This window comes from Oryctolagus cuniculus, chromosome 17 (assembly GCF_051225735.1).
Source record: "Oryctolagus cuniculus isolate XC-2025 breed Fujian yellow rabbit chromosome 17, ASM5122573v1, whole genome shotgun sequence".
Taxonomy (NCBI): domain Eukaryota; kingdom Metazoa; phylum Chordata; class Mammalia; order Lagomorpha; family Leporidae; genus Oryctolagus; species Oryctolagus cuniculus.
In genome coordinates this window covers 32,429,692-32,457,659 of record NC_142883.1, presented here as the reverse complement: position 1 = coordinate 32,457,659, position 27,968 = coordinate 32,429,692, and the positions used below count along the sequence as shown (strand labels likewise).

Here is a 27,968-nt window from a genome sequence, read left to right as displayed (position 1 = left end):
TTCCTCCTTTATTTTCTGCAAAAACTTGTATAAAACTGGTATTATATCTTTCTCAAATGTTTGATAGCATTCACTGATAAAACTATACTGACCTGGAATTATTTTCATGAGGAAGGTTAAAATTACTGATAGAGGGGCTGGCGTTGCAGAGTAGAGGGTAAAGCTGCCGCCTGCAGTGCCGGCCTCCCATAAGGCTACCAGTTTGAGTCCCACATCAGCGCACCACTGATTCCAAAATATACATGAAATAGAATTTTATTTCATATTACAAATGCAAGTTAATCTTCCTTTGACATGCTGGTAGTATTCACTTTTATAGCACAAAAACATCTTTACAACTTCTGAGTCACAGTAGGGTTTACAACTCTAAGGAGGCAAATGTATTTCAAAAAGCAGACACTACACATTTTTATATACACTAAAAAAATAAAAATAAATAATTTTGACTATAAAACTTTTATGAACATTAGCTACATTAAGGGATCACAGCTAATTGTTGCAGAAAACCTAGAACACACTTATATCATGTACTCTTACCACTAGGCAACTCGTATTTTAATACACAAGTCGATTTTATTTCTATCACTGAAAATTATCCTCATCTATTATAGGATCTATGAGAGCTGCCAGGTATTCAGTATTTAAGCCACTAAGTTTACGAGGCATTAGGAATGTGTTAGCAAAGTACAAGATGAGAGAAAGCTGGACACATATATGGCATTATTATAGTTATCTTTTTCTTCCTGAGAATGTAGTTTTTTTAGTAGAACAAATTTAAATGAAACAGGAGAAAAATTTTATGGTAAATTATTTTCTCAAGTGTAGAATCCCTGGTAATATAAACAATTATGATCTTAATACCTAACTTGCAAACACGAAGTCTCTCACAAATTGTATTTATTTAAACAAGGCACAAGCCTATACATTTATTTGAAATGCTGGGTAGACGTGCCTTAAAAAGTAAGTGAATTTTGCTAAGACAAGATAATGACATGTTTTATGATACGGTATTCTGAAACAACTTTCCTAAGTAAAAATTAATTCTGCATGTGTGAAAAAGGCAGCAAAAAACACGTCATGAAGGGTAAAGATCTGTTTAAATAAATGAGGGCACTGTACATAAACCTGTCCTAAATCCAGTGTAACATTATGGTCATTTTTAGCAACTAAAAAACTTCAACATTGTTATTTTAAACTCTGACATCCCAAATTCACTAGGTACTTTGCTTCTACTATAGTTAGCACTACAAATTATATGTAAAATATAACCTGCAGCAAAGTGAGCTTAACAGTGTATTTATAAAACACGGGATCTGTAACAATTCTGATCATGAATGAAAGAATAAACTTCACTACACTCAGAACATGATCAGCCCCTAAAGGACAATCTACAAAACGCTGCCATCGCCACACCACGGCGAGCTCCTGAAAGTGCGAGAAAAAGCTGGAAACACAGCAGTGCGCACGGCCTTTCAAGGTGAGTGTCTGGCATCACCCGTGGAGATTTGAAGCTGCTAATTTAGCCAGATAAAAGCATGTTATGGAATGAACTGATCATCCCTTACCAAGTCGTTGCTTCAAAACATGGTCCGGACCAGAAGTGACTCAGGTGCGAGTTTGTGGCCACTCACAGACAATGACTGCGAACAGGCCCCGGAAGGAAGACAACGGCGTGTGGGAGGACATGTTCTAATCCTGCAGAGATTAATGCCACGGAGGACCACCAAGCCCACAACGGGCCACCTGTCTCAGAACACCGGGCTCGGAGCCCACTGAGCCTGCTTAGCCACGGGGCGTTAAGGGCAGGCTGGATTAAAAACAGAAGAGCGCCCTCTATGGGTAATCATGAAACCAGCCTTTCAACAGCTTTTGGCAAAAAGCATGCAGCAAAATCTTTGAGTTTTCCACAGAATTTACCAGTGCTTTCACGACTCCCCCACCTCCCCAGACACTAAAGACTATTTCTGAAGAATCAGAATAACAAGGTAATACATCTGCCAGGCGAATTCACTTAGGATTTTAATTAGTCAGTAGGCTGAATTTCTATCGATTGTGTCTAGCAGAACCAATGTGATCAACTGAACTCATTAAATAAAGCTCCACAGTGTAAACACTAAACACAGGTGTCAGAAGGTAAATAATAAATAAGTTAAAAATATAGATCTCATTTTAAAATAAATATGATACAAACACTTTAGCAGAGGTCTGTACACTTGCCTTCCCAGAGGGAGGCTCGGTGGAGTGCTTCAGATAGCAAAGACGGCTGTATTTCAAGGCACTGCACGAACACTGAATCTTTAAGCTGTTGGTCAGCCTTGGACATTCTTTGAGCAATGCATCAGGTCAGTTCCTTTTCAGTACATATAAAAACACATGTTGACACGGTCTCTTCGTCAAAAGAGAAGCTGGTGAACCTCCCGGCTCAGAAGCCGTGTCTTTCAATCCCAAGTGCTCTGGACCTTACTTTTACCAATTCATCTGTCTTGTTCTCTCTTGGACATACTGGGCCTAGAAAACAGATCCTGAATTGCAGTTCAGCCTGGTCATTAACAGAGTTAATTAAGCAACATCTGGGGGCTCTGAAAATAATCCTACAATTTGAATTATGACTTAAAAGTACTGTTTTTTCCTCCTCTTGGGGTTTCCTGAAAATCAGTATGTACCAATCATTTGGTTTGGGCTGCAGGCAAGCATTAACCAAGCCAGTGTGACAATGACCAGGTCCTTTCACAAAAGCAAGGGGAGTGTACAACGTTGTGGTGTCCATTTGTTAACATGAAGAGGAGACGAGGTTTCCACGCACATCCTGTGTCTAGCAAGCGTGCGGCTCAAGAGTAAGGACTGAGACCCGGAACCCTTTTGAGCCAGGCTCACTCTCCAGACACACAGCCATGAACAACAGACCACCTCTGTGCCACTTTCTGTGACTTTTAAAAGTCAGTGCTATATGATTTAAGTATTTCACTGGAAAAGAAGAACAGGCGTTTGTAAATAACAGGAAGTCTGGCCGTTTCCGGGGTGCTAGCCACACAAATGTACACCTGTTCCACTCCTAGTGCCATCGAGACTGCAAGACCGACAGAGCGCATCCGTCTGCTCCTGGATGAGCCTGCAGCTGCTTGTCTGGGAGGGGGTGAGGCGAGGTTTGCATTTCCGCTTCCGTCTAGTCGGTTTCCTTCATGTCCTCTTGGTCAGAAGTACTGGAGATGTCGTCGTCCGTCTGCTCTCCAGAGAAATACAACATCAGGGCGTGGGTCTTGTGAGTTATGGTAACGGTGCAGGGCCCCTGGGCCCACGGCTCCCCGTCTACTTGCATCGGCATCATGGAGCACTTCAAGATCAGCTGATGTTAGGGAACAAACAGTCAGACAAGCGTCAGTCCCAACAGCGTTCAGGAAGGCGCTTCTCCCAAGGACCACCCGCAGCCCCTTCACCCTCCTGTATCTCATTTTTAGAAAATTAACGTGAATATATCTTTATTGGCAGATGGTGTAAGGGATTCTTTTTCAGGGGCCATGTGATTTTTTTCAGCTGCATTGAGGGTCAGGTGTCTTGTCTCTTCTTCCCCATCCTACTCGAGCCCCTGATGTAGGGTGACCAACAGTATGGGCTGTGAGCCGCTATCCAGAGCCGTTACGGCGTGAACACCTGCTTCCACGGACCGGTGGCCCCGCCCTGTGTCACTCACCCTCACTGTGTGTGCTTGTCCTATTCGGAACGGGTTCGCCAGTTTCACTTGAATCTGGGCACAGTGGAAAGACCCGTATACTCCAACCACTTCCAGTAAACCATCATCATGCCTAAAATTGGGAGAAGGAATTAGAAGTCTCTGATGCACAGCAGGAAAATCAGCCAGGTTGGGGCAGTTACTTTTTAACCAGGTGGGCTGTCAACTTAGTATTAATGAGGTACACATAAAAAAGGAAAATTTGAGGGAAGAATATTACTTTGAGAACAACACAGTGCTTCGTGCAATCAGTGACAGAGGGACGGACAGCGACGCACGCACCTGGCTAGCGGGTAGGTCTCATCGCCCATGCCTTCCCACAACCTGCAGCCACCGCCCCAGTAGCCGATGTTCAGAACTATGATGCCCTCCAAATCTGGCAGCTCTACTCGCTCACCATCCAGCTCTAGCTTTAAAGAAAGGCAAGCAGTTAGTTACTACAAGGCACGCCACTCCCCACAGCGCCCCTGGAGTTTCCGACCGTGCGTGCAGATACGAGGCCACAGAGCCTGCTGAGGGGGAGACCTCCCGCACGTGAGGGCCTGGCGGCTCCCGCTTTTCAGGGCCAATGTACTTGTCCAGGTCACTGAGGACAAGACATCCTTTCTGCTAAAGTCTAAGATTTCTTCGGGCCCTTTCCAGCTCACTGTCCCAGTGCACCTGACTCAGCCCTGCCCTCGGCTCTCCGGGGACCACCGACCCTGCGTCTTGGGACATCACTGCTCAGTCACTGCTGCCAGCCCTGCTTCCTGCCTTGTGCCCACAGCTTCCTCCCAGCTATGTATCCAGCTCCTCTGCTGCAGACCCTGGAGGGCAACCCTAGCCACTTCCGCACCATTAACTGCTAAATCCGCAGACGGAAGCTGGGCCAGGCCCAGGTGTCCAACAGCCTACACGACGCTTGCACTGAGGGCGCCATGTGCCACAACTGTGCCAGTCTGTCCCGCCCTCCCTGCCTGCTTCCCTGGAAACCTGGGCGTTGTCTCGCTTTGTTGCCGTCATCCTCCTTATCCAATTAATTTGCTAAAAGCAATTGATCCTTTAGCTCTCTTTTTCCATCATTACTCTCGAGTTGGCTTGTCTGCCCCCTCGAGGCCCTTCAGTGGCGTGGCTCTGTGCTCACGATGAGATCCAAGTGCCACAACAGGCCAACAGGACCTGCTGGGACTTAGGCCCTGTGCATTTCCCCAGCCTCAGGACTTGCCTCTTTCCTTCCTGTTCCTGGGCTCCAGCTCGGACTCAAACATGCCCCATTCCACCACACACCTCTGGGCCCTCGGCATGTGCTGATCTCAGCCTGGGACACTCTTCACTGAGTTCACTCTGAATTTTCAGGTTTCAGCTTGTCACTTTCCCTAGATGGTCCCTGTCGTCCTTGGGTCATGCCTGGCCCTTGCTGATTCCCAGAAGACCTGAGCATGTCCCTTCCCATGTTGTCTTACTGCAAGGTAAGTACCTTTCTTCTCCTGAGACTGGAATCTTGGAGCAGGGGTGAGGAAGCTTTCCTCTGCCAAAGACCATTTGGATATTTATAACATCATTTGTAGGCCATACAAAATTATTACCCAGGGGCCAGCATTGTGGTACAGTGGGTTAAGCAGCCACCAGAGATGTCGGCATCCCATATGGGAGCCAGTTTGAGTCCCAGTTGCTCCACTTTTGATCCAGCTCCCTGCTAATGTGCCTGGGAAAGCAGCAGAACACACTTGGGCTTCCACCACCCATGTGAGAGACCCGGATGAAGCTCCTGGCTTCAGCCTGGCTGTTGCGGCCATTTGGGGGAATGAATGAGTGGATGCAAGATCTGTCTCTGTCTCTCCCACTCTCTTGCTGTAACTCTGCCTTCCAAATAAACAAATCTTTCAAAACTTTGATGCACTGGATTTTGAGTCCTGCCCATGGCTGCCTTGGCAGGGCCAGACCACGTGACTTTGTGGCCTTCCTCAGCCCACAGACCGGATGTTCCCTGCCCCTGCCTTAGGACAGGGATCTGTCACTGGATCTCCAGGACCTATGCCAGTGCCCTGCACTTTGTGGGTGACCTCAAAGGAATTAAAAATCAGACAATAAAATAAGGTGCTGCCTTAAGTGCTTCACTCTACCAATACTATCCAAGCCAAGGAAAAGGAAATATGATAAAGCAGCAATGATGCTTTTTAAATGCAAACTCTTGCTATTCCTGTTGGCAGCAGCTTTCCTTGGCTAATGGATAATCAGCTCCTTGGGCCATGCTCATTTTCTTTTCCCACTCTTTTCTCCCAAGCTATGCATCATCTCTTGTCTTTTGACTATATTGTACTAGCTCTAGGTTTCTCTGTATTAAAATATTTTTTAAAAAAAGTGTTTGTTTATTTAGGGCAGACACCAGCACAGTGGTTTAATCCATTGCTTGTGATGCTGGCATCCCATATCAGAGTGCCGGATCAAGTCTTGGCTGCTCCACTTCTGATCCAGCTCCCTGCTAATGCACCTGGGAAGGCAGTGGAAGATAGGCTAAGTACGTGGGCCCCTGTAACCCACGTGGGAGACCCAGCTGGAGTTCCAGGCTCCTGACTTCAGCCTGGCCCAGCCCTGACTATTGCAGCCATTTAGGGAGTGAATCAGCTGATGGATGATCTTTCTCTCTGTCTCTCCTTTGCTCTCTGTTGCTCTGCCTTTCAAATAAATAAATAAGTCAATCAATCTTTTAAAAACATAAATATAAAAATACACTTTTCATCCACCTGAAAGGCAGAGTGACACATAGAGAGAAGCAGAGAGCAAGACAGAGAGCAAATGTATACAAATGAACTTCCACTTGCTGGTTCGCTCCTCAATGCCCACAACAGCCAGGCCTGGGCCAGGCCAAAGTCTGAAACCTGAAACCCTATCCAGGCCTCCCACGTGGGTGGCAGAAGCCCATCTCCCAGGATGCATTTGCAGGAAGCTGGTTGGAAGTGCAAGTGCTGGGACTCAAACTGGCAGTCCAACATAGGATGCTGGCATTCCAAGCTTTAACACGACATCCACTTCTCTATTACTATCTGTGGTTGCTATTAACCTTTACAGATTTTTCTGGAAGTAAGGAATACATACATACAAAGACATTGCCATATAATGATGTTAGGGATACTGTAGCAACATCAATCATCAGTATTCTATCTTACTGATTTAGTATGTACGAGAAAGATCTCACAAAAGTAAACTGAATTAAACTTGCATGTAAACTGCCTCTGGGCATTTATGATGTATCAGGCACTGAATCTGAGAACTCCACAAGTGTGTTATCGTTCAGTATAGCACATAGACTCTGGAGTGTCTAAGACTCGGCCCCAATCCTGATTATGCAGGTACTGTGTGAATGTGTGCAGTTCTTCCGTCTCTGTACTGGGAACGTAATACTCCCTGCCTTAGAAGGTCATGGTGAGGACTGAGGTTACTGTGTACAGCAAAGCGCCTGGCATACAAATACCCCACATACGTTACCAAAAGATACTAATAGGAAGCTGAGGATTTCTGTTAAACAAGAGTCTTATGATTAAGCAAGATACCATCTTAAACTTTAGAGAAGGCATTAGTAGCTTACCTCAACTTTTTTGTTCAAATCTTTACATTCTTGCACTAAACAATCTTTGGTCCCATAGAATAAGTAAACAGCCTATGAAAAATGGGCAAAAATCATGTTAGAACAACCTAACAAACCCTGCAGACATGAAGAAAAACACAGTAGGCCCAAGCTGTCTGATCTGACGGTTGGATCGCGCTTTCTTAGCCTGGACTGGATTCTGAGGTCTCCGGAGAAAGGGCCCCAAAGGGATGCTTCGGGGATGCGACCTCTTGCTCCACCCAACACCTCTTAAGCTGGAACTCACGTGGGACAGCAGGGAAGGGGCCCGGGTAAAATACAGTGTAAAATGTCTCTCACATATCGCAGGCAGCTCGGGCAGTGTTAAAATGTGATGCTTTATTCTATTGTGCTCTTAAGGGTTGAACAGTTCTAGCTGACCTGTGGTACAACAAGTGACATTAACCATCCCTCTCTTCTAGCAGGGGACCGTAGAAGCCACTGCTTTACAGTTTAACTAGCCTGTTCTCTGAGGGCAACGTGGTGTTTTCTCCCTGTTTATCCATAAAGCTGCATTTTAAAAAGAAATACTACATAAAAACAAGAAAATTCCACTTTTCTCAGTACTTCAGGTTACTTGAGGAAAGCAATGCAGACAAAACTTAGCAAGCACTTAATCATCACTTCTGAATTCAGAAAAGCTGCCAGAAGCACTGAGATGCTGAGTTGTATAAATAGTAACATTAACATTACTAATAGCCTTAGTAACTATATTAACAAAGGGAACTACTTTTAAGAATTTTTTTTTTTTTTGGACAGGCAGAGTTAGACAGTGAGAGAGACAGAGAGAAAAGTCTTCCTTCCGTTGGTTCACCCCCAAAATGGCTGCTGATCCAAAGCCAGGAGCCAGGTGCCCCTTCCTGGTCTCCCATGGGGTGCAGGGCCCAAGGACATGGGCCATCCTCCACTGCCTTCCCGGGCCACAGCAGAGAGCTGGACTGGAAGAGGAGCAACCGGGACAGAATCCGGCACCCCAACCAGTACTAGAACCTGAGGTGCCGGGTGGGGCGCCGCAGGTGGATGATTAGCCAAGTGAGCCGCGGTGCCGGCCGAAAACATTTTTTAAAGACACAGAACTTCTATCCACTGGATCACTCTCCAAATGCCTGCAAGTGCTGGGGCTGGGCTGGGCCAGGCAGAACCTGGAAGCTGGGAGCTCAATCCAGGTCTTCCCGGTGGGTGGGAAGAACCCAATTACTTGAGCCTCCCAGGGTTTGCATAGAAGGAAGCCAGTTAGAAGGAATCAGGAGATAGAGACAGGCATCAAATCCAGGGATGCCAATGTGGGATGAGGGGGTCTTAATTGCTAGGCAATTTTAAAATTTGAGATATTTGTAAACAGAAACAGGAATACTGTTTTATATTATGTTTCACATTCTACTGCTCAATCGCCAAAAGTCATTTAAAAAACTATAGAACAAAACTTCCATCAGCCCTGGAGATGGCTGTGGCTAAAAGCTGTAGAAATGAATTGCTCCTCTCCGTGCCTTGACTGCCTCCTGGGGCTTTCCCAGGCCAGTGGAATCTAATTTTTCATTAACAACTTTACCAACAATTTTTTCTGTCTAACATTTCTTTCCCACTTTCACCACCATTTAAGATAAGCTATCACATACCGTAAAATTTGGACAGCTCTAAGATTTAAAAATCCAATTTGACAGTCTTACACAAACAGAGCAGGTAAGTGAGTCCATAAGCTAGTTCAACCCGCATCTAAGAGTGTTAAATATAGTGAACTATTGATTTTACTGTACCTTCAGTGATAAGCAGCAAATGTTATTTTATCCAACACACCTTATTAAGAATTCTGCTAGAAAACAGGGATGGTGCCTTCTCACGGTGAGCATGAAAATTGAGGGCCATGAGGGCGTCAGGTCCGATAGAAAAATAGTTGTTCATTGTGAACTCCTGCGCAAAACAGGGAGGATGAGCAACAGATGAGCTTTTGTCCACGCTGTCCCACCCTGAACCACACAAATCTGATCCTTTCTGCTCTTTCTGGAAACTGAACACTTTTCTCCTGTACTTTGACAGTGTTCAGAGAAGCCAGCAGGAAGAAGCGTGAGTTCAAGGCTGCCCGTTAGGGACAGGACCCGCCCTGGCCACGCCTGTCTGGCCTGCGGAGTCCCAGACCTGCCCCTCCGCAGCGGCCCCGCTCTGGGTGTGAGGCTGCTCCCCTGGATCGTATCCACTGGGTTCTCTGCTCCTGTCGGCCCCTCCGATCCAGCCTGGACACCTCGTCTCTGGCCTTCTCCTCGCCCGTATCAGCCTGAATTGTTCATCTGCTCCACGTGCCCTTTCTTGGCTGTTTCCAGGCTGCTGGGCACTGCTGGTGAGAGCCTTGCAGTTACAATTCTCTCTGTTACAGCTTGCTATTTCCAATCCATCATGGGGCGATTCCTTTCAATAACCCACAGGAGCTTATCTGGAAAAGTACAACTCTGAAGTCTCTCATCATCAGCCCCTTGCCTTTGCTACGCTCATGTGATCTTGCTTTGCTGGAACAAGCGATATCATCAGGTATGAATTCTCACGTGTTTTCCTGTCATCTAAAAATTCTGCCTTTACTCAGTGTATCTTTTGTTCTCCATGTCAAAGATGCTCTTAGTCCCTTTTATGGCGAAGTTGAAATTCAGTTGCTTATTTTCTTCCTCCTTTCTGCATTTTCTCTCATGGATCTATGAGTCACTAAATCTGTCCCTTCACTGCCAAAATATAATTAAAATCTCAATTCTTAAAAAAAAAAAACACTTTAAACATCTTAACTAAAAAGTACATTAATTTAACTGAAAACCTTTACATCAATTTGACTTTATTTTTTACTAAAATTCCTCTTGTCTATTTCCTAGAAATTCTGGAACTAAAGGTGAGTAACACGAGCTCTATGAGGGCAAGACCTGCACCGCCGAAGCTCCCACACCCAGGACGGCGTCTGGCACAGAATAAGCATCTCAACGTACCAGGGGTCACTTGGATACTTATAACACCATACAAAATTATCAACTTAAAAACTGGCCTGCTACAGATTTATTGAATTTTGCGTCCTGCCTGCAGGTGCTTTGGCAGGGACACATCAAATGATTTTGAGGGCTTTATATGGCCTTTGGACCACATGTTCCCACCCCTGGAAAGAATGAGGTTCTCTCTTGCTGTGTATGTTTGAAATTTCTTCCACAGAGATGAGTACACCCTATTAATGGTGGCATAACTTTCTTTTAACAATATTTATTCATTTGAAAGGCAGACTTATAGAGAGAAGGAAAGAAAGAGAAAGAGAAAGAGAGAGAGAGAGAAGGAGAGAGAGAGAAGGAGAGAGAGAGATCTTCCATTCACTAGTTCATTCCCCAAATGGCCACAGTGGCTGGGGCTGGACTGGGCCAAAGCCAGGAGCCAGGAGCTTCCTCCAGGTTTCCCATGTGAGTGCAGGGGCCCAAGGACTTGGGACATCCTCTGCTGCATTCTCAGGATTGGAAGTGGGGCAAGTGGGACTCAAACTGGCACCCATATGGGATGCTGGTATTGCAGGGGCCAACTTTACCCATTATGCCACAACACTGGCCCCAGCATAACTTTTCTTAGTGGCCTATCTTGTTTCTGATAGCAAATGGGTGGAGAGAGTATGCCTTCTTATTTGAATCACCTAACTGGCACAAAATTTTGCCCAAGTCCTTCTTTGGAAGAGTGACCTCTGATAAGTATTTTAAAAGTTATCTCCTTTTTATTATTGAGCAGTATATTCTGGTATGGATGAGAAAAACATTTTTTTTCATGTCCATCATCCTCAACTCTACCATTTCTTTATGATGAGAACATTTAGAACCCTCTCTTTTAGCAATTTTGAAACATTCTTAACTGTGGTCGCCGTGCTGTGTGACAGAACACCTGAGCTCACTCTCCCGTCTGACTGCTGAGCAATGTCTCTCCTTGTCCATCCACCCTGGTGTCTGCCATTCTACTCTACTTCTGATGAATTCACCTCTTTCAGATGTCACACATTCGTGAGATCACATGCCGCCCGTCTCCCTTTGCCAGGCCTACTTAACATGATGTCCTCTAGGTTCATCCATGTTGTTTCAAATGATAGGATCCCCACCGCCCTTCAAAAAGAAAAGGCTAAACAGGGTTCTATTGGGTATATGTACCAAATTAAAAAAAAAAAAATCCATTCACCCGTTGATGACCTTAGGCTGATTCTGCATCTTGGTTACTTGCTGTAATGACCTTGGGAGTGCCAGTATCTCTATGACATGCTGATTTCAATTCCTTTGGGTAAATACTCAGAAATGGAATCAGTGGATCACACAGTAAGTTCTAGTTTTAGTTTTTCTGAGGCAGTTCCATCCTGTTTTCCAAAATGGTTGTATTACTTTACACTCCCACCAACAGCATATGAGAGTTCCCCTTTCTCTGCATTCTCACCAACTTATCATCATCAGCCAAGACAAACAGAGTAGAGAGCCCAGAAGTAAACCCACCCGTTTATGGTCAACTGACTTTCAAGACAGGAGCCCAGAACACACAACAGGGAAAGGACAGTTTCTTCAATGAATGGTGTTTGGGAGACTGGATGTCACATGCAGAGGAATGGAAACGGCTCCTCATTCCACTCCTTACACGGAATCAACCAACAATTTATGGAAGACTTAAATGTTAAGAACAAACTATAAAACTACTCAAAGAAAACGGGGCAAAAGCTCCATGACACTGGCAAGAGTGATTTCTTGGAAATGCTCCCCAAAGCAAAGGCATTGAAAACAAAAATAGGTAAATGGGATCACATCAAACTAGCAAGCTTCTGCACAGCCAAGAGACAGTTAACAGAGCAAGAAAATCACCCAGTTGGGAGAAAATATTTGCATTACCCAAGAAACAAGGAATCCACACTATTCTCTTGTAAGAAAATAATACTATTAAAAATGAGCAAAGGTCTTGGACACTTCTCAAAACACAAATTGGCAACAGGTATATGAAAGAATGCTCCACATAGCACTAATCACAATGAAGTATCACCTTACACCTGCTAGGCTGGCTATTACCAGAAAGAGAAATGTATCTTTAATGCTGGTATTTCAGGTACTATGATAAATGAATACTTTTACACACAGGATGCATTTTAGAAAATCTCTCAACACCTTCTCTATTTATATGGGGAGGGTGGGGGGAGGGAGAGAGAGCATTCACGTCCACTGGTTCTTTCTCCAAGTGCTCATAATGGCTGGGACTGGGCCAGGCTGAAACCAGAAACTGGGATTTGCATCTGGGTCTCCTACGGGGGCGGCAGGGACTCCAGTTCTCAGTCATCACCTGCTGCCTCTCAGGGCCTGTATTAGCAGGAAGCTGCCCGCAGCTAGGAACCAGATCTGGATATTGAACCCAGATACCCTGAGGTGGGACATAGGCTTCTTAAGACGGGTGTCTCCATGTCTAGGCTAAACACCCACCTCCAACTGTTATTTCATGATCTTCCAATTTTAAGTACTTACTATCTTTAAAAGAAATGTACTTATTTTATTGGAAAGAGTCAGAATGAGATCTTCTACCTGCTGGTTTTACTCCCCCGAGACTCCTAACAGGCAGGGTTGTGCCAGGATGAAGCCAGCCACAAAGGCCTGAGCACCCTGGCTTCACGTCGGCATCATCTGCTGCTTATCGCCCACCTTCTAGAACTGCCTTCTCTGACTCCCTACACGAGTCCCCTCTTCATCAGCGCGTCCCCTAAATATATCTGTTTTTAAGATGTAGTTCTTAGCCTCAATGGCCGGCTCCTGCTCCCGCGTGTTCAGCATGTAGACAGCCACACCAGAACCGCAGCTCCGGCTCAGTGGCTGCCAGCTATGCAGGAGCCCCACTTTCCACTTCTGCTCCGCACGCTGTTCTCAATGGCTCGGCTTTACCCTCAGGGCTTCCACTGCTGCGTTCCCAATCTTCTTCTTACACTTTGGCGGCTTCCAGCAGCCCCAGCGCAGGCAACCGTGCCCCCTGGGTTTACCTTCCTTTCCAGCCCTGCCCGGATTCCTCAATCTGCAGCTCTAGGTATCCTTGTTCCTGACAAATAAGCCTCAACTTCCAGAATCTGTGTCAATGTTCCAGGGTTTTCTGGGTTGAGATCCCCCAAATCTAACTCATTTTCTTCCTAGCCAAACCTGAAATCTGTTTTTCTTATCTCCATTTCCATACCCGCGATTGTTATTAACTAGAAACCTAGTAATAACCTGTGTTTCTTCTCTCTTCCCTTTTTACCAACAGATTGTCAAGTCTTGATGAGTTCTACCTCTCAAAAGTGCTCGATTACCTGTATCCTAAGATTCCCCTGGTTTCTACCCTAGTGCCAGCTTCTGTCCCAAGCTATTTCCACAGTATCTCCAGAGGAGCTTTTAAAGAAACAGGTCTGCTTTCTGTGTGTGTTACTTGCTATTTGCCAACTGTATACTGTCTCTCTTCCGCTTCTCCCCACAAGGTCCTTGGCTCCCTCCCCTGCTATCTACACAGTTTCACCCAGACAGACTGGACGCCATGTCCCTGCAGCCTCCCCACTGTTCTCCAGCCCAGCCCCACAGAGCAGCGCTGGGCCTTGCCTTTTCTGCTCTGTAACCAACCTCAGAGAAGCCCAGAGTGCGGTGTCCCCCACGGAAGGCCACAGCTGTGCACCCCATGTGCTCGCTCCAACTACTCACAATGAAGCACTGGGACATACCTTGGGCTTTCTTAGGTTGTAGTATCCTTTATTTGTTACTTGAACTTTCCACCTAAAAATATAAAAGTTAAAAAAGAGAAAAAGTCAGTACCTTTTACCAAAATAACTGAATTCTGGCTGTCTACTAGATAACGTTTTTCTAGTAAAATAGTAGTCGTATCTAAGTGAGCGTGCAAATGTCCTGAGTTCTCAGCATGGCCTATGTATCTGGCCTACATAATAATGAAACAGCAGTACTCATGTATGGAAAATGGAATCAAATATAAGTTTGCTTTCATGCAAAAAATATATTTTTTAAAAAAGATTTATTTTGAAAGACAGAGTTACAGAGAGAGGTAGACTCAGAGAGAGAGAGACAGAGGTCCTTCATTCCGCTGGTTCACTCCCCAAATGATTGCAACGGCCAGAGCTGAGCTGATCCAAAGCCAGGAGCCAGGAGCCTCCTCTGGGTCTCCCATGTGGGTACAGAAGGCCAAGGAGTTGGGCCATCTTCTACTGCTTTCCCAGGCCATAGCAGAGAGCTGAATTGGAAGTGGAGCAGCCGGGACTCGAACTAGTACCCATATGGGATGCTGGAACTGTAGGCTGGGGCTTTAACCCGCTGTGCCACAGCACCAGCCCCCCAAAATCTTTAAAATCCATGCATACATGGGATCTTCAACATTTCATGGGAAATGCATATCATGAAAAACTCTGCATGGATTTCACAATCTTTGTGCCAAAATAAACTTACTCTTAATTCCCATTTTCCATGAACTTTCTGAAGTACCGTGTGTAAGTACGACTAAAATGGCCTTTTACATTTAAATTACATTTAACTACACACGTCTTCATTTATACACCACATGATGTTCCCAAAGCTCAAGATGTCTTCCTTCGGGCTCAGAGTCACTCACCGATCGAGTTTAATGCCATCTGCCTCCATTACGTTTCTTAAGACTTGTGCCACTGGGATTTCGCCAGCATAGCCTGTACCCCAGCCCAGCGTATTGGACAGGTCGTTGCCTGTTCCCAGAGGCAACACCGCAACTTGTGGAATGTATTTTTCTTGTCCCTGGAACATGGAACATACATTTGTTTTAGAGTTTCCTCTTCAGAGCACTTGTAGGGTAATGGTATTTTGTAAAATTTAAAGCCCAAACCAACAAGGATAAAAAATCGCAGCTATAGGCTGAGTAAAGTGCTTAATGGTAATAACTCATTCCTAGCTGCCTGTAACTGGCAGTGTCTTCTAACAGTCACCTGCGTGGTAACAAAAGCCCCCCCCCCCCCCAGTGTCACTTATCTCAGCAGTGCTCTGTGACCAGTGCCTCTGTACCTTGATCTTCATTTCATCAACAGTGTCCAGCACCCAGCCCACGGTCCCGTCCCCTCCACAGACAAGCACCCGAGCTGAGTTACAGGGAAGGAGGGTGCAGAGCTGCAGAGCCTTGAGAGGGGGCGTTTTAGTCACATCAAAAACCTAGAAAGGAAAGAACAAGGAGAGAATTATTTTTATCTAACCTGGTTCTCCTTCCGTGAGTAGATGACTAGACACGGCTGAAGAAGGTACCAGTTACCGCGTGAGTATCTTTTTTTTTTTTTTTTTTTTTTTGACAGGCAGAGTGGACAGTGAGAGAGAGAGACAGAGAGAAAGGTCTTCCTTTGCCGTTGGTTCACCCTCCAATGGCCGCCGCGGCCGGCGCGCTGCGGCCGGCGCACCGCGCTGATCCGATGGCAGGAGCCAGGAGCCAGGTGCTTTTCCTGGTCTCCCATGGGGTGCAGGGCCCAAGCACCTGGGCCATCCTCCACTGCACTCCCTGGCCACAGCAGAGGGCTGGCCTGGAAGAGGGGCAACCGGGACAGAATCCGGCGCCCCGACCGGGACTAGAACCCGGTGTGCCGGCGCCGCTAGGCGGAGGATTAGCCTAGTGAGCTGCGGCGCCGGCCTGCGTGAGTATCTTTAACAACAAGCCAGGCGTGTGCCTCCTGCACTTGTCCTCAGTGGGGCTCCTCCTCACACCCACCCTACATGGCGGGAGTGGGCCTCCTTGTGCTGACCAGGAAGGCAAATCACTTGCCAAGTGCCACAATTCAAATCCAGACTCACGGTCTAGCCATTATACCCCACTGTCTCCTCCTCCACAAGGGCTGAATTCACCTCTAACCAGTGTTTCATATTTTATACTTTTTGTTTAAAAAAATCACTAGTTCAAGTTAATACAAATTACACAGCATGTTAGACAACAATTCCGCAATATCCAAGAAATGATACAAAAATGCAAGGAAGCTTGAGGTCACCAATCCTGTAAATGCTCCTAGGAAAATATTTCTTTTTTTTTTTCTTCTTTCTTTCTTTCTTTCTTTCTTTCTTTCTTTCTTTCTTTCTTTCTTTCTTTCTTTCTTTCTTTCTTTCTTTCTTTCTTTCTTTCTCTTTCTCTCTTTCTCTCTTTCTCTCTTTCTCTCTTTCTTTCTTTCTTTCTTTCACAGGCAGAGTGGACAGTGAGAGAGAGAGACAGAGAGAAAGGTCTTCCTTTGCCGTTGGTTCACCCTCCAATGGCCGCCGCGGCCAGCGCGCTGCGGCCGGCGCACCGCGCTGATCCGAAAGCAGGAGCCAGGTGCTTCTCCTGGTCTCCCATGGGGTGCAGGGCCCAAGCACTTGGGCCATCCTCCACTGCACTCCCTGGCCACAGCAGAGAGCTGGCCTGGAAGAGGGGCAACCGGGACAGAATCCGGTGCCCTGACCGGGACTAGAACCCAGTGTGCCGGCGCCGCAAGGTGGAGGATTAGCCTAGTGAGCCATGGCGCCGGCCCTAGTAAAATATTTCAAAATACAAAAATGTCCTGAAGAGAAAGATAGTCACTGTTGCGTTAATTATCATATTACAACCTTGGGGACACTCTCTACCTCCAACAGCAAGTGACTGGATAAATTATGATACATCCATTCAATGAACTCTCCTAGCCATTAAACACGTAATTATGAAGACTATGTTGAAACAGGGAAAATATACCATTAATAAAGCAATGCAAATTTGTATCTAGATTATGACAGCATTATTAGTACATAGATGCAGAGACTGTGCAAGCGACACGAACAAATGAGAACATGCGTTGTGTGGGGAAAATGTAGGTGATCTGCTCTTTTTTTTAATTTTTGTAATTTTCCCTAAGTAATGTAATAATGAAAGTATAAAAACAGAAAGAAAGTATAAAAACTGAAAAGAAGGAAAAAATTTACTACCTGTCTGATGGTTGCACAATGGGTTTAGTTGTCCACAAGTTGCTAGCCTGTACCCTCAATGTTAATGTCAAGGTTCTTTTTTCCCCTTGTTTTAAAACCAGGTATAATTTACATACCATGAAATTCACTCACAGAGAACAAGGCAATGACTGCTAGTTGTGCGACCACCACCACAACCCAGGTCAGAACTCTTAACCGCTTCAGTAAGGTTCCTCCTTGCCCGTCTGCAGTCCCCATTCCTAGCCTCAGGCAACCCCAACCTACGGCCCCCGGGGATCTGCCTTTTCTGGGCAGGTTGCATAAATGAGAGAACCCTTGTGTCTGGGTTCTTCACAGCTCACTCACTGTAACGTGTCAGTGGGTCAGTCATTCCTTTTCCTCACTCAGTGGTATCCCATTGTACGGATACATGGTAGTTTTGTTCATCTGCTCACCAAATGATGGGACAGTCCACCTGCTTCTGTTCTTTGGCCATCATGAATCATGCTGCCATGAGGACTTGCAAGCAAGTCTTTGTGGGATGCATGTTTTCACTTCCTTTGTGCAGATTCTTACAAGTGGGATTGCTCGGCAAATTTAACTTTTTAAGAAATTGCCAAGGGGCTGGCATCACGACACAGCAGGTCAAGCTGCCACCTGCCTCCCCTATGAATGCTGGTTGGAGGCCCAGCTGCTCCACTTCTGATCCATCCCCCTTCTGAAGCACCTGAGAAAGCAACAGAAGATGGCCCAAGTGCTTGGGCTCTTGCCACCCATGTGGAAGACCCAGGTGGAGTTTCAGGCTCTTGATTTCAAATTTCTTTTTTAAAGATTTTATTTATTTATTTGAGAGGTAGAGTTACAGAAAGAGAGAGGAAAAGATAGAGCTAAAGGTCTCCCATTCTACCAGTGCCTCCCCAAATGGCTGCAATGGCCAGAGCTGGGCTGATCTCAAGCCAGGAGCTTCCTCCAGGTCTCCCATGTGCATGCAGAGGACTAAGCACTTGGGGCATTTTTTTACTGCTTTCCCAGGCCATGAGCATAGAGCTGAATAAGAGGAACAGCTGGGACTCAAACCATGGCCATATGGGATTCTGGCAACACAGACAGAGGCTTAGCCTACTATGGCACAGCGCTGACCATGCGCCCTCCCTCCATTTCAAATTTTTGGAAATGCAGTTACAGAGAAAAAGGGACACACACACACACACAGAGAGAGAGAGAGAGAGAGAGAGAGAGAGAGAGATTCCATCCACTGGTTCACTTCCCAAATGGCTGCAAGGCCAGGGCTAGCCCAGACACTTTGGCTATCTTTTGCTGCTTTTCCCATTAGCAGGGAAGCTGGATAGGAAGTGGAGCAGCCAGGACATGAACTGGCTCCCATATGCGATGCTTGCATTGTAGGCAATGGCTTTACTGGGCATGTTACAACACCAGCCTAACAAATAAATCTTACAGTAACAAAACTGTCAAAGTGGATGTACCACTGTCTATTGCTACTCAAGGACTCCTGTTCCTCCTCATATGTGAGTGGTGTCACTCTTCTGTCATTATTATTCATTCCTATGATCAAAGGCATTATTCACAACATTTTAGGGATAATGCAAGATTAATAAAGGAAAGCTTTCTACTTACCTGGACTGGATTTAACAGGATCCTAAATTCTCCCAACAGTTCTTCTCCCATGTTAGTTCCACTTCGAGAGTTGGCTAGGATTATTAATGGGGTCCACTGCTTTCCAAGCTTAGAAGCTAGCTTAAAAAAAAAAAAATGATAACCAGAGTGAAAAGGTTTAACATCTCAAAGATGGCAGGCACCTACTTTTCACACCTTGATAACAAAGGTGCTGTAATTTGCTGAAATTCAAACCATACTGGTGCTGTCCAAACAATGTGAAAATGGAAGAAGTCTAAGCCGGGAAGGGGACCACAGAGCTTAGTTGAAGCTTCTGCTTAATCTCTGACCATCTTCTGTTCTATATGTCATCCTGCATATGCTCTGATGCATTAAGAGGGGACTCACTAATAAGGCAGCCTATACTGATTTTGTTTCCCAAGTCAACTAGGAATGGTTGTTGCCTGCTCATCACTGCTGTGCTCAAACCCAGCAAGCTGCATCTTTGACCAGTCTCCTCTGCTTGCCAATACATTCCATGTTCCTCCAGCCTCTCGCGGAATGGACACCGACCGTTCTCCCTCCCTCACCTTGACCTTCTTTCGCTGGATGTACGCTGCCACACTGCCTTCTCCTTGCGGACAGAACCACTGAGGAAGCTATTCCATAGCTTTACTTAGTGATCTCAGATTGAATTCAGGAAGGGGCTTGTACAGTGAAAAATCACCCATCTGTATCACAATGTGGAGGCTTGATGGTTAAGATATAAAATCTGAGCTTCAACAAGGTAAAGCTGAATTTTAAAACAAAATAAATGTGTTGGAATATTCAAGTAGGACTTAAGTCTGTCCTTTTTTATAGTCAGTACTCAAGAGCAACATAAAGATGGGGAGCTGTATCCATGCTGCTTTTCACACATATACATACACACTGCACTTTAACTTCAACATTACTTGCGGTAGCATCTAACGTGCAATGTGAACTTACTTCAAGGGATCCTATGTAAAGTTCTAAATGGAACAATTTTTTTTAGAACAAGGTCAGAGGAAAATCCATGTTTTCTTTTGACTGACAATGATTAAGAATCCCAAATCTAGCTGTTTGTCAGAATCATCTGAGGACCTTAAAATAATACATATGTATATATGTAGGTTTCCTAAATCTACGACATTCGATGTGGTTTTAGGAGTGGGCTCATGAATCTATTTAAATCTTTTTTTTTTTTTTTTTTTGACAGGCAGAGTGGACAGTGAGAGAGAGAGAGACAGAGAGAGAAAGGTCTTCCTTTGCCGTTGGTTCACCCTCCAATGGCCGCCGCTGCAGCCGGCGCACCGCGCTGATCCTGGCAGGAGCCAGGAGCCAGGTGCTTTTTCCTGGTCTCCCATGGGGTGCAGGGCCCAAGCACTTGGGCCATCCTCCACTGCACTCCCTGGCCATAGCAGAGAGCTGGCCTGGAAGAGGGGCAACCGGGACAGAATCCGGCGCCCCAACCGGGACTAGAACCCGGTGTGCCGGCGCCGCAAGGTGGAGGATTAGCCTATTGAGCCACGGCGCCGGCTTTCATGAATCTATTTAAAAAAAAATTTCTCCAAGGGTTTGGATGCAGTTAGAACCACTGGTGTGACGCTTCCTGCTTTGCTCCAGACATGAAAGAACCCAGGAGTTGAAATCTGTGCCACATCACTGGGAATGGGCAGGATTTATGGCTTACCAGGATGACTTTGTACTTCCCCTGAGCTTGGCCTTGACATTTTTATTACGCTTATTTTATTCTTGGCCCTAACTCTTCCCACACACACAGCCTGAACTGTCTTATGCCCTGACTTAAACAATTGTTTTTAGGAATCAAGCACGTAAGTAAACTGTAGTTACCACTTCATAATCTTTTCTCTTGTCCTTTCGCATCTGACTAATGGCAGCCAAGTAGCTGGGCGGGATGATGAGGTTTCGGAATTCTCCAAAATCACACTCTTCGCTCTTTAAGCTGGTTTTCATGCATTCATCGTGTACTGTTTTCTGACACCAAATGCACCTGAGGAAAGGAAGCAACAGAAGCATTTGCTAATTTTAAAGTTTTAAAGTGCAATTTTACTGATCCACAAACCAATCATTCTTGTCAGGAAAAAAAAAAAAAAAAACAACATAGAGTCATCCCTTGGTATCCTCAGGGGACTGGTTCCAGGACCCCACCCCTCACACACACCAAAAGCTAGGGTCCCTTACATCAAATGGTAGACAGGGTGCACAGAACCTTCTCACTGCATTTTCCTTTATTTGCATATAAATGCATTATTTATATTACCATTACTCTGAAAATGAATACATACTTTAACAATTTCTGTTGAAATCTGTCACATGGTAAGTACCATAGAAACCAAAGCTGACCCAGAACAAAGGGTCAACCAATCAGTCCTGTTTTGGCCAAAACAGGTTCTGGAGGCCTCAACTCCCTGCTGCTTAAACATCCCCATTGCCCTGGCCCTTGGAGAGTTCTCGGGGCCCAGCATCAAGTCTCCTGGTTTGTATAAAGTGAAATAGCCCATTGGGGGTGGGGGAGAGACAGGTAACAAAAAATAATGTATATGTTTGCTTTGCTCCAAGTTTGGATCTACAGCGTCAAACAGGCTGGCAAGGGCCTGGGGCTCTGCCACTAATCTGCTAAGCATTTAATCCACTCACAGTCAAGGCTGATCTGAGGGGACAAAGGCAGGGCAGCAGAAAAGAATGGCTGTAATTAGATGAAGAAAGGGGACAAACTCTCCTTCACCTGGCGGTCACCTCAGGACCCTTCTATTTTAAGAGGTTTTCCCCCCACCTCTGGTTGTTCAGAGTTGTTGAGCAATTTCTGCTGCTTACTCAGGAGTCCTACTTACCCTTAAAAAGAATTACTGGTTAAAAAGAAAACTGTAAAGTAACTCGCACAATAACAGGTGACACTTGCTTGCAAACTAAGCTTGAGAAACTGGCTATGCAGCCCGTGTCTAATTCCCCCACCCACTGGCCCATCATTAACTTCAAAACAACAGCTTATTATTCAAAGTAACCTCAAAGAATGACCACTGAATTATTTCCTAATGGCTTCCTCTGGGAAGACTCGCAGGACCAGGACCGAGGGATAGGAAGAACATTATGCATTAGTGCTTGTACTGTGAGTTCCTAAAAACCAGAATGTATTCACAGACTACTTGCATGTATTTTTTTCAAGATTTATTTATTTATTTGAAAGGCAGAGTTACAGAGAAGCAGAGGCAGAGAAAGAGAAAGAGAGAGGTGCAAGGGCCTAGGGACTTGGGCTGTCTTCTACTACTTTCCTAGGCCATAGCAGGGAGCTGGATCGGAAGCGGAGCAGCTGGGACTCAAATTAGCACCCATATAGGATGCCAGTACTGTAGGTGGCAGCTTTACTTGCTACGCCACAGCACCAACACCTTGCACGTATTTTTAAAACCATACTAAGAACACGCTAGCCTATGCTTTAGAGTTTAGAAATACTGAAAGGCACAGAGTAAAAACCAGTCAGAGATATTCTTTTTTTTTAACTTTTATTTAATGAATATAAATTTCCAAAGTAGTCAGAGATATTCTTAACTTTATAATCTAGCTCTTCTCAGTTTTATAGAGCTATGTTTTTCAGGTTAGGAATATGATATATATATATTTAGATACTGCTTTTCTTCCCACATTGTACCATGAATATTTCCATATGCCACTAAATCTTTTTTAAAGCCATGATTTGTAAATGTATAATACTACATCATATGGATATACTAAATTTACTTAAACCCCTATTCTGCCTTTTGAAACATTTGGACAGGTTATCTTTAAATTAGAGATGGGATGAACGGCCCCAACACAAAAATGAGATTCTCTGCCAACCGCAGAGATTAGTGCTGTGGGAGCCAGCCTTGCCCTGCAGAACTCCATGTCTATCCTATGTGCCTGGGACCAGCACAGTTCATCACAGGCGGTGCCCATTAACGGTACTGATTTGTACTTAAAGATTTTTCCTTGATGACTCGATAGCAAAGGTCTTCTTCTTGTTTATTTGTTTATTTATTTTTATTTGAGAGGTAGAGTTACAGACAGAGAAAGGGAGAGTTAGTGAAAAAGGTCTTCCAACTGCTGGTTCACTCCCCATATGGCCACAACGGCCAGAGCTGAGCTGATCCGAAGCCAGGAGCCAGGAGCTTCTTCTGGGTCTCCCACGCGGGTGCAGGGGCCAAGCACTTGGGCTTTCACTGCCTTCCCAGGCCATAGCAGAGAGCCGGATCAGTCAAACTAGAACCTCAGAAGAGGAGCAGCCAGGACTAGAACTGGTATCCATACGTGATGCTGGCGCCGCGGGTGGAGGCTTAACCTACTGTGCCACAATGCCGGCCCCCTTCCTCCTGGAGGAAACCCTTCCTGCCTTCCTTAGTGAATTCACGAACGTCCTAGGTTCATCTTTCACCAGGCGTCAACACCTGCCTGCACTTTTTTTTTTTAAAGATTCATTCATTTTACTTGAAAGTCAGAGTTACACAGAGAAGAAAAGGCGGGGGGGAGGGGGGGATAGGGAGGGAGAGAGAGAGATCTTCCATTCACTGGTTCACTCCCCAGGTGGCCGCAATGCCTGAGCTGCACCAATCTGAAGCCAGGAGCCTCCTCCAGGTCTCCCATGCCGGTGCAGGGGCCCTAGGATTTGGGCCATCCTCCACTGCTTTCCCAGGCTATAGAAGAGAGCTGGATTGGAAGGGGAGCAGCTGGGTCTTGAATCGGTGCCCATATGTGATGCTGGCACTGCAGGCGGCAGCTTTACCTGCTACACCACAGCGCCGGCTCCTGCTGCACTTCCATTTACCGAACATATCAACATATCAACCTCTTGCCTACCATATTAATTCTCTTAAATTAACTTCTTAATAAACATAAGCTTATTTTTCTCAGATACAGACCTATCTTTTGCTTTGAAGTTTATTTAGAGGCCTTGTTGCAGGTGATTTGTGAAATGAAGGAACACATATCAACGGGATACAAAAACACAGCATTTAAGCTGGAGGCAGAGACTACAGCGGCCGTTCTAGAGCTGCCTTCTCAGAGTCAGCTTCCTCTGACTCCTCAGCAGGTGCATGCCTTGCAGGGGTGAAACGAAGAAAAGGTTTTATCAGTCGCATGGCTGCTTCCCCAGCGGCAGAACAGTACACGAACCAAAGCTTATTGAATGACTATAACGAAACTATAAAACAGAACCCAACTCCCAATCGCAGTCAGAAGAGAGATGAGGGGAAGGAAGGAGGGGATGGAGGGAGAAGATGCCAGTGAAACACGCTAATGACCAAGGGGTGTTTATGGTGTATTCTGCCGAGGTCGCCAGGCCCTCGGGCTCTGTGGTCATTCCTGCCCTTTGAAGTGCTAACCCGTGGCTCTGAGCTCCCAGGCTTCCCTGGGAACGGGATGCAGAGGGATGCAGCGGTGGGAGAAGCCCTCCCCAGGGCTGGCCAAGACCCAGACGGGCACGTCCTGGCAAAGCTTCCACACAGCGATTTGTCTCTCCTGCAGAAAGCCTTACTCCGAGAGAAAGCTACAACAGACTGTAACCTGCCTCTCCCCATCCACTAACATAATCAGTTCACAGGTAGCTCTTCAGGGCACTGTGCTCTTTCCTCCTGGGCACCAAGAGACCATGACCACCGTGGGCGGTTAGTGCAGCCTGCTGGGAACAGGCCGCCGGATAACCCGCAAGGACAGGCTAAGGAGACGGATCATCTCCAACAGTCGCCGTTCTCAGCGGGAGGAGGACACAGGTTCAGGACAGAGGCTCAGGTTTTAAACGGTACAAAATCACAGGCATGGTTCTCCAAACTCTAGAACAACACGCAGAGTCTGCTGAAACAAAGACTGCTGATCCCCGTCCACACTTCTGGTGCAGTGGGGTCTGCGGTGGGGTTGGGGTGGCCAGAGACACACAGAACGCCCAGTCAACATCCGGATTTCAAGTAAACACCACAAATTTTTGGTGTACGTCCATCCCAAATACGACAGACACTTTTTATTTGCTGCATCTGGCAGCCCTAGAACTTGCGTTTCTAACAGATCGGATCTAAGGGTTCTTCCTTTGAGAAGCCCTGAGGCACAGGATATGATCTCACCACGCGTGCTAGAGGGAAGCGAGGAGGTCAGGCGAGGGACCCTGGGGGAGAGGACACGGAAGCATCTTTGAGGATGCCCAGAAGCTGGTCAGCAAGAAAAGGGAAAAAGAGGGGCCCTGAGACAAGCTGTGATGTTTGCAGAAAACTGCAGGCAGCCAAGTGTGGCTGGTTCACAAAGCTCAGTGTAGGTGGTGGTAGCTCAGCCGGGAAGGGCAGAGGCCGAGCGGTGCAGGTGCACGGTGGTGAGCACCGGGGAGCTGATGCTATCAGACTGGGGTGCTGTCACAGGCAGCAATGTCAAGGCTGTGAAGGGAAGCGGGGACTTGGTCAGCTGTGCAGTTTTAGGGAGCTCATCCTGGAGGGGGACCAGAAGTGCTGGGGTTATCCATCCTGGAGTATCTGAAATACGGTTCAGATATTTACAGAAGCCATCTTTATCTAATTCTGCATGAATACAGAAAAGGGAAGGAAATGTAACAGTGGTCGATTCATTATGAAATGCAACAGTGGTCAATTCATTATGAAATGCACAGAAGGTCACTGGTAGTGGCTCTTCCCAGTAAAGAGGGAAAACAGAACACTCTAAATCCTAAAGACATCACATAAGAATGGTATAAAACTCTGTAGCTGTCTAACACAAGATTTTGAAAATTTACTGCCTACATCTGATGTGTAAAATTAAAATAAGATTTAAGAACAGATATTGACATAAAAGTGCTCATGTTACATAAAAAACTATTTTCTCCCCTGTAAGAAGCTTCCTTTCTAGTGCCTGCTTTCTCTTTCAGTTCTTAAACGTGCTTATGTGCCTTTCTACGCGTCGGAAATAAAACCCGTTACAATGAAGATGTCCAGACCCCAGGTTCAGAGAAGGCGAGGTGTGAGCACTCCCAGTGCTGCCCCAGGGGTCAGAGGTCAGAGGTCTCGAGCTGGTCCCCTTTACCTTCAACCTTCCCCAGGGTGCAGGGAGCCAGCACAGATGATCAGAGAAGCAGCGTCCCCTCCCACCCACCTCCAACAGGAGCCCAAGGCATCCTCTGTCTCAGACAATATTCAAGAACACAAATGCGTTGCCTACTGCGTGTGCCAAAGCCATTAAAACATTCTTGGCTCAATCAAGGTCACTTCGGAAGAGCCCTGTTCTTTTTGAGTGTATTTTACTAGGGCAACAAGCGCGAGGTGCCCAAAGGGCTGCCTGGCAGGGACTCTTGTTTTCACCCTGTGCGCTCTCTGCAGGGCACCGAGGCCCAAACAGTCGTGCGGAGGAAGGGCGTAAAAGCCAACCCTCCCTGCGCTTCGTTTTGCCTTATGCAAAGCCGGGAGACCACCAATGACAGCCCAGCACACAGCATCATGCAGTGGCCAGGAAGCAGGCAGCACCCCGAGGCTTCCCGGCAGGAGTCAGGGCCAAGCTTGGCGCTCCACCAAGGCTGGGGGGCCAAGGAGTGGCGTCTAGATAGGCGCTTCATCTCGGCAAACGGCTGCGGTGCCACCGCGCTGGCACGATACCGGGCATGCTGGCAAAGCGCGCAGTGTAGGCCATCTGCAAGGATCCACACCCGCTGCACGCAGGTCCGCCTCCCACCGCGCCTCCCCGGGCAGGGGCCCTACCTGTAATCACAGAGCTTGGGCTGCGTGCCGCACTGGCGCCTGCAGAGCGCACAGGCACTGCACAGGGGCACGTTGCCCCGGATCCAGTGGTGCGGCATGGCGTCGGGCGCCCCGGCGTCACTCTTGAGCACGATCTCCTTGCACGCGAAGCGCCTGTCGGCCTTCCGGAGGCAGGCCTCGTCCACGCGCAGCCCGCAGCAGTCGCAGAAGGCGCCCCGCAGGATGTGCTGCGCGCACACGCAGCAGTAGGTGGGCTGGCCGAACAGGTCGGTGTCGCGCCAGCCGTGTTGGCTCTTGCGGAAGATGTCCCTGCGGTGCAGCTGCCGCCGCGAGCGCTGGCGGCTGCACCACAGGGTGACGGCCACGGGCAGCAGCACGGAGCACAGCGTCCACAGGACCAGCTGGCCGTCCGCGAACAGGCCCTTGGCGGGCGGGCCCGGCGCCGGCCGCCGCTCCCCTTCCATCTTCTCTCCGAGGACGGGTCCACTCGCGAAAGAGACAGGTGGGTCCGCCAGGCCCGGCCCCCTCCCCGCCCTCTTTCCCGCCTCCTGGCGCTGACGCGAGCGCCGTCCGGCCCCGCCCTGCGCACACGGCCACTTGCCGCCTCGCCTCGTCGCCCGCCTGGCCTAGGGAGGGCGCGTCACACCCGCGCGGGCCGCCCTCGCGTCGGGGCTGTGCCCCTCGGCATGGCCGCCCGGGCCCTACTCCACTCCGGGGCTCGCAGCGGCGTTGGGCCCAGGCGCTGCCTCCTCCTCCTCCTCCTCCTCCAGGGCTTGGAGATCCGCGCCTCCGCGCTCCCCACCCCGACTCGCCCTCGGACCCGGCCTGGGATGGGACGCTGGGCCTGCGGCTGGCGCTGGAGCGCTGGGCGGCCGGCTCAGGCCGGGGCCGGGGCCGGGGGCCTGTGGCGGCGAGCCCCCGTGCCTGGCCGGGCCGTGGACAAGCGGAGCGGAGCTAGGAGGGGCGGGACTCTGCGCGGTGGGGGCGGGGCCTAAGGAAGACGGTGGGCGGAGTAACAGTGGAGGCGTTAGAGGGGCCGGATGGTTGCACGCTGCAAATTCGTAACGGAAACTGCTAGTATGGATGATTTACAGTATGACTTGAACTTATCTGGGACCTTGTACCCCCGCTGCGGTGGAGGCAGCAGCTGGTACGGAAGAGAACTGGCAGTTTTGGCAGTGTCATGTATGTATATACTAGAGAGTGGGGTAGTCCCAAGTCCCGGATAAATGTCACCTGCATGCTTGCTGATTGTGAGGGCACTTAGGAAAGTTCCTGGAAAATGGAACGAAAAGATAACGTTGGGTGCACAATGTTTTGAAATGTATGCATTTACGGGGGTCTTCAAAAAAGTTCATGGAAAATGTGTCTTATGAAAGCTACGCGTG

General features: G+C 47.3%; 2 protein-coding genes across 5 annotated transcripts in view; one reads left to right on the top strand and one right to left on the bottom strand.

Annotated features, from left to right (window-relative positions):
- Positions 1-239: 239 nt before the first annotated feature.
- DGKE (diacylglycerol kinase epsilon) lies at positions 240-27,940 on the bottom strand. Of its 4 annotated transcripts, none has more exons than XR_016224409.1 (11): positions 26,581-27,940; positions 20,714-20,873; positions 18,863-18,982; positions 15,344-15,487; positions 14,922-15,079; positions 14,026-14,077; positions 9,086-9,239; positions 7,293-7,364; positions 4,010-4,137; positions 3,689-3,800; positions 240-3,343 (listed from the first exon to the last, which is right to left on the bottom strand). XR_016224409.1 is itself a non-coding variant. In XM_002719278.6 (11 exons), the coding sequence occupies exons 1-11, from the start codon at positions 27,042-27,044 to the stop codon at positions 3,164-3,166; spliced, it is 1,704 nt and encodes a 567-aa protein (XP_002719324.1). In that variant the 5' UTR covers positions 27,045-27,564; the 3' UTR covers positions 240-3,163. The 4 variants fall into 4 exon arrangements, 1 of the variants encoding a protein (XP_002719324.1); XR_016224410.1 differs by having other exon boundaries at positions 4,010-4,133; XR_016224408.1 differs by having other exon boundaries at positions 4,010-4,133; positions 9,126-9,239; positions 26,581-27,938.
- C17H17orf67 (chromosome 17 C17orf67 homolog) overlaps positions 26,951-27,968 on the top strand; it is a 32,579-nt gene continuing 31,561 nt past the window's right edge. The window contains exon 1 of the mRNA XM_089318594.1: positions 26,951-27,082. The gene's annotated coding sequence lies outside the window, so the exon portion shown is untranslated. The remainder of the gene's footprint in view (positions 27,083-27,968) is intronic.

Bases quoted from the DNA above. Each gene is read 5' to 3' on its own strand.
- DGKE (XM_002719278.6), bottom strand. From the start codon at position 27,044: ATGGAAGGGGAGCGGCGGCCGGCGCCGGGCCCGCCCGCCAAGGGCCTG. The intron at 18,983-20,713 runs GTAACTACAGTT...TTTTTTTTTAAG, and splicing joins AGAGAAAAGATTATGAAGTG to CTAGCTTCTAAGCTTGGAAA. The intron at 9,240-14,025 runs GTATGTCCCAGT...TGTTTTGCGCAG, and splicing joins ACAACCTAAGAAAGCCCAAG to GAGTTCACAATGAACAACTA.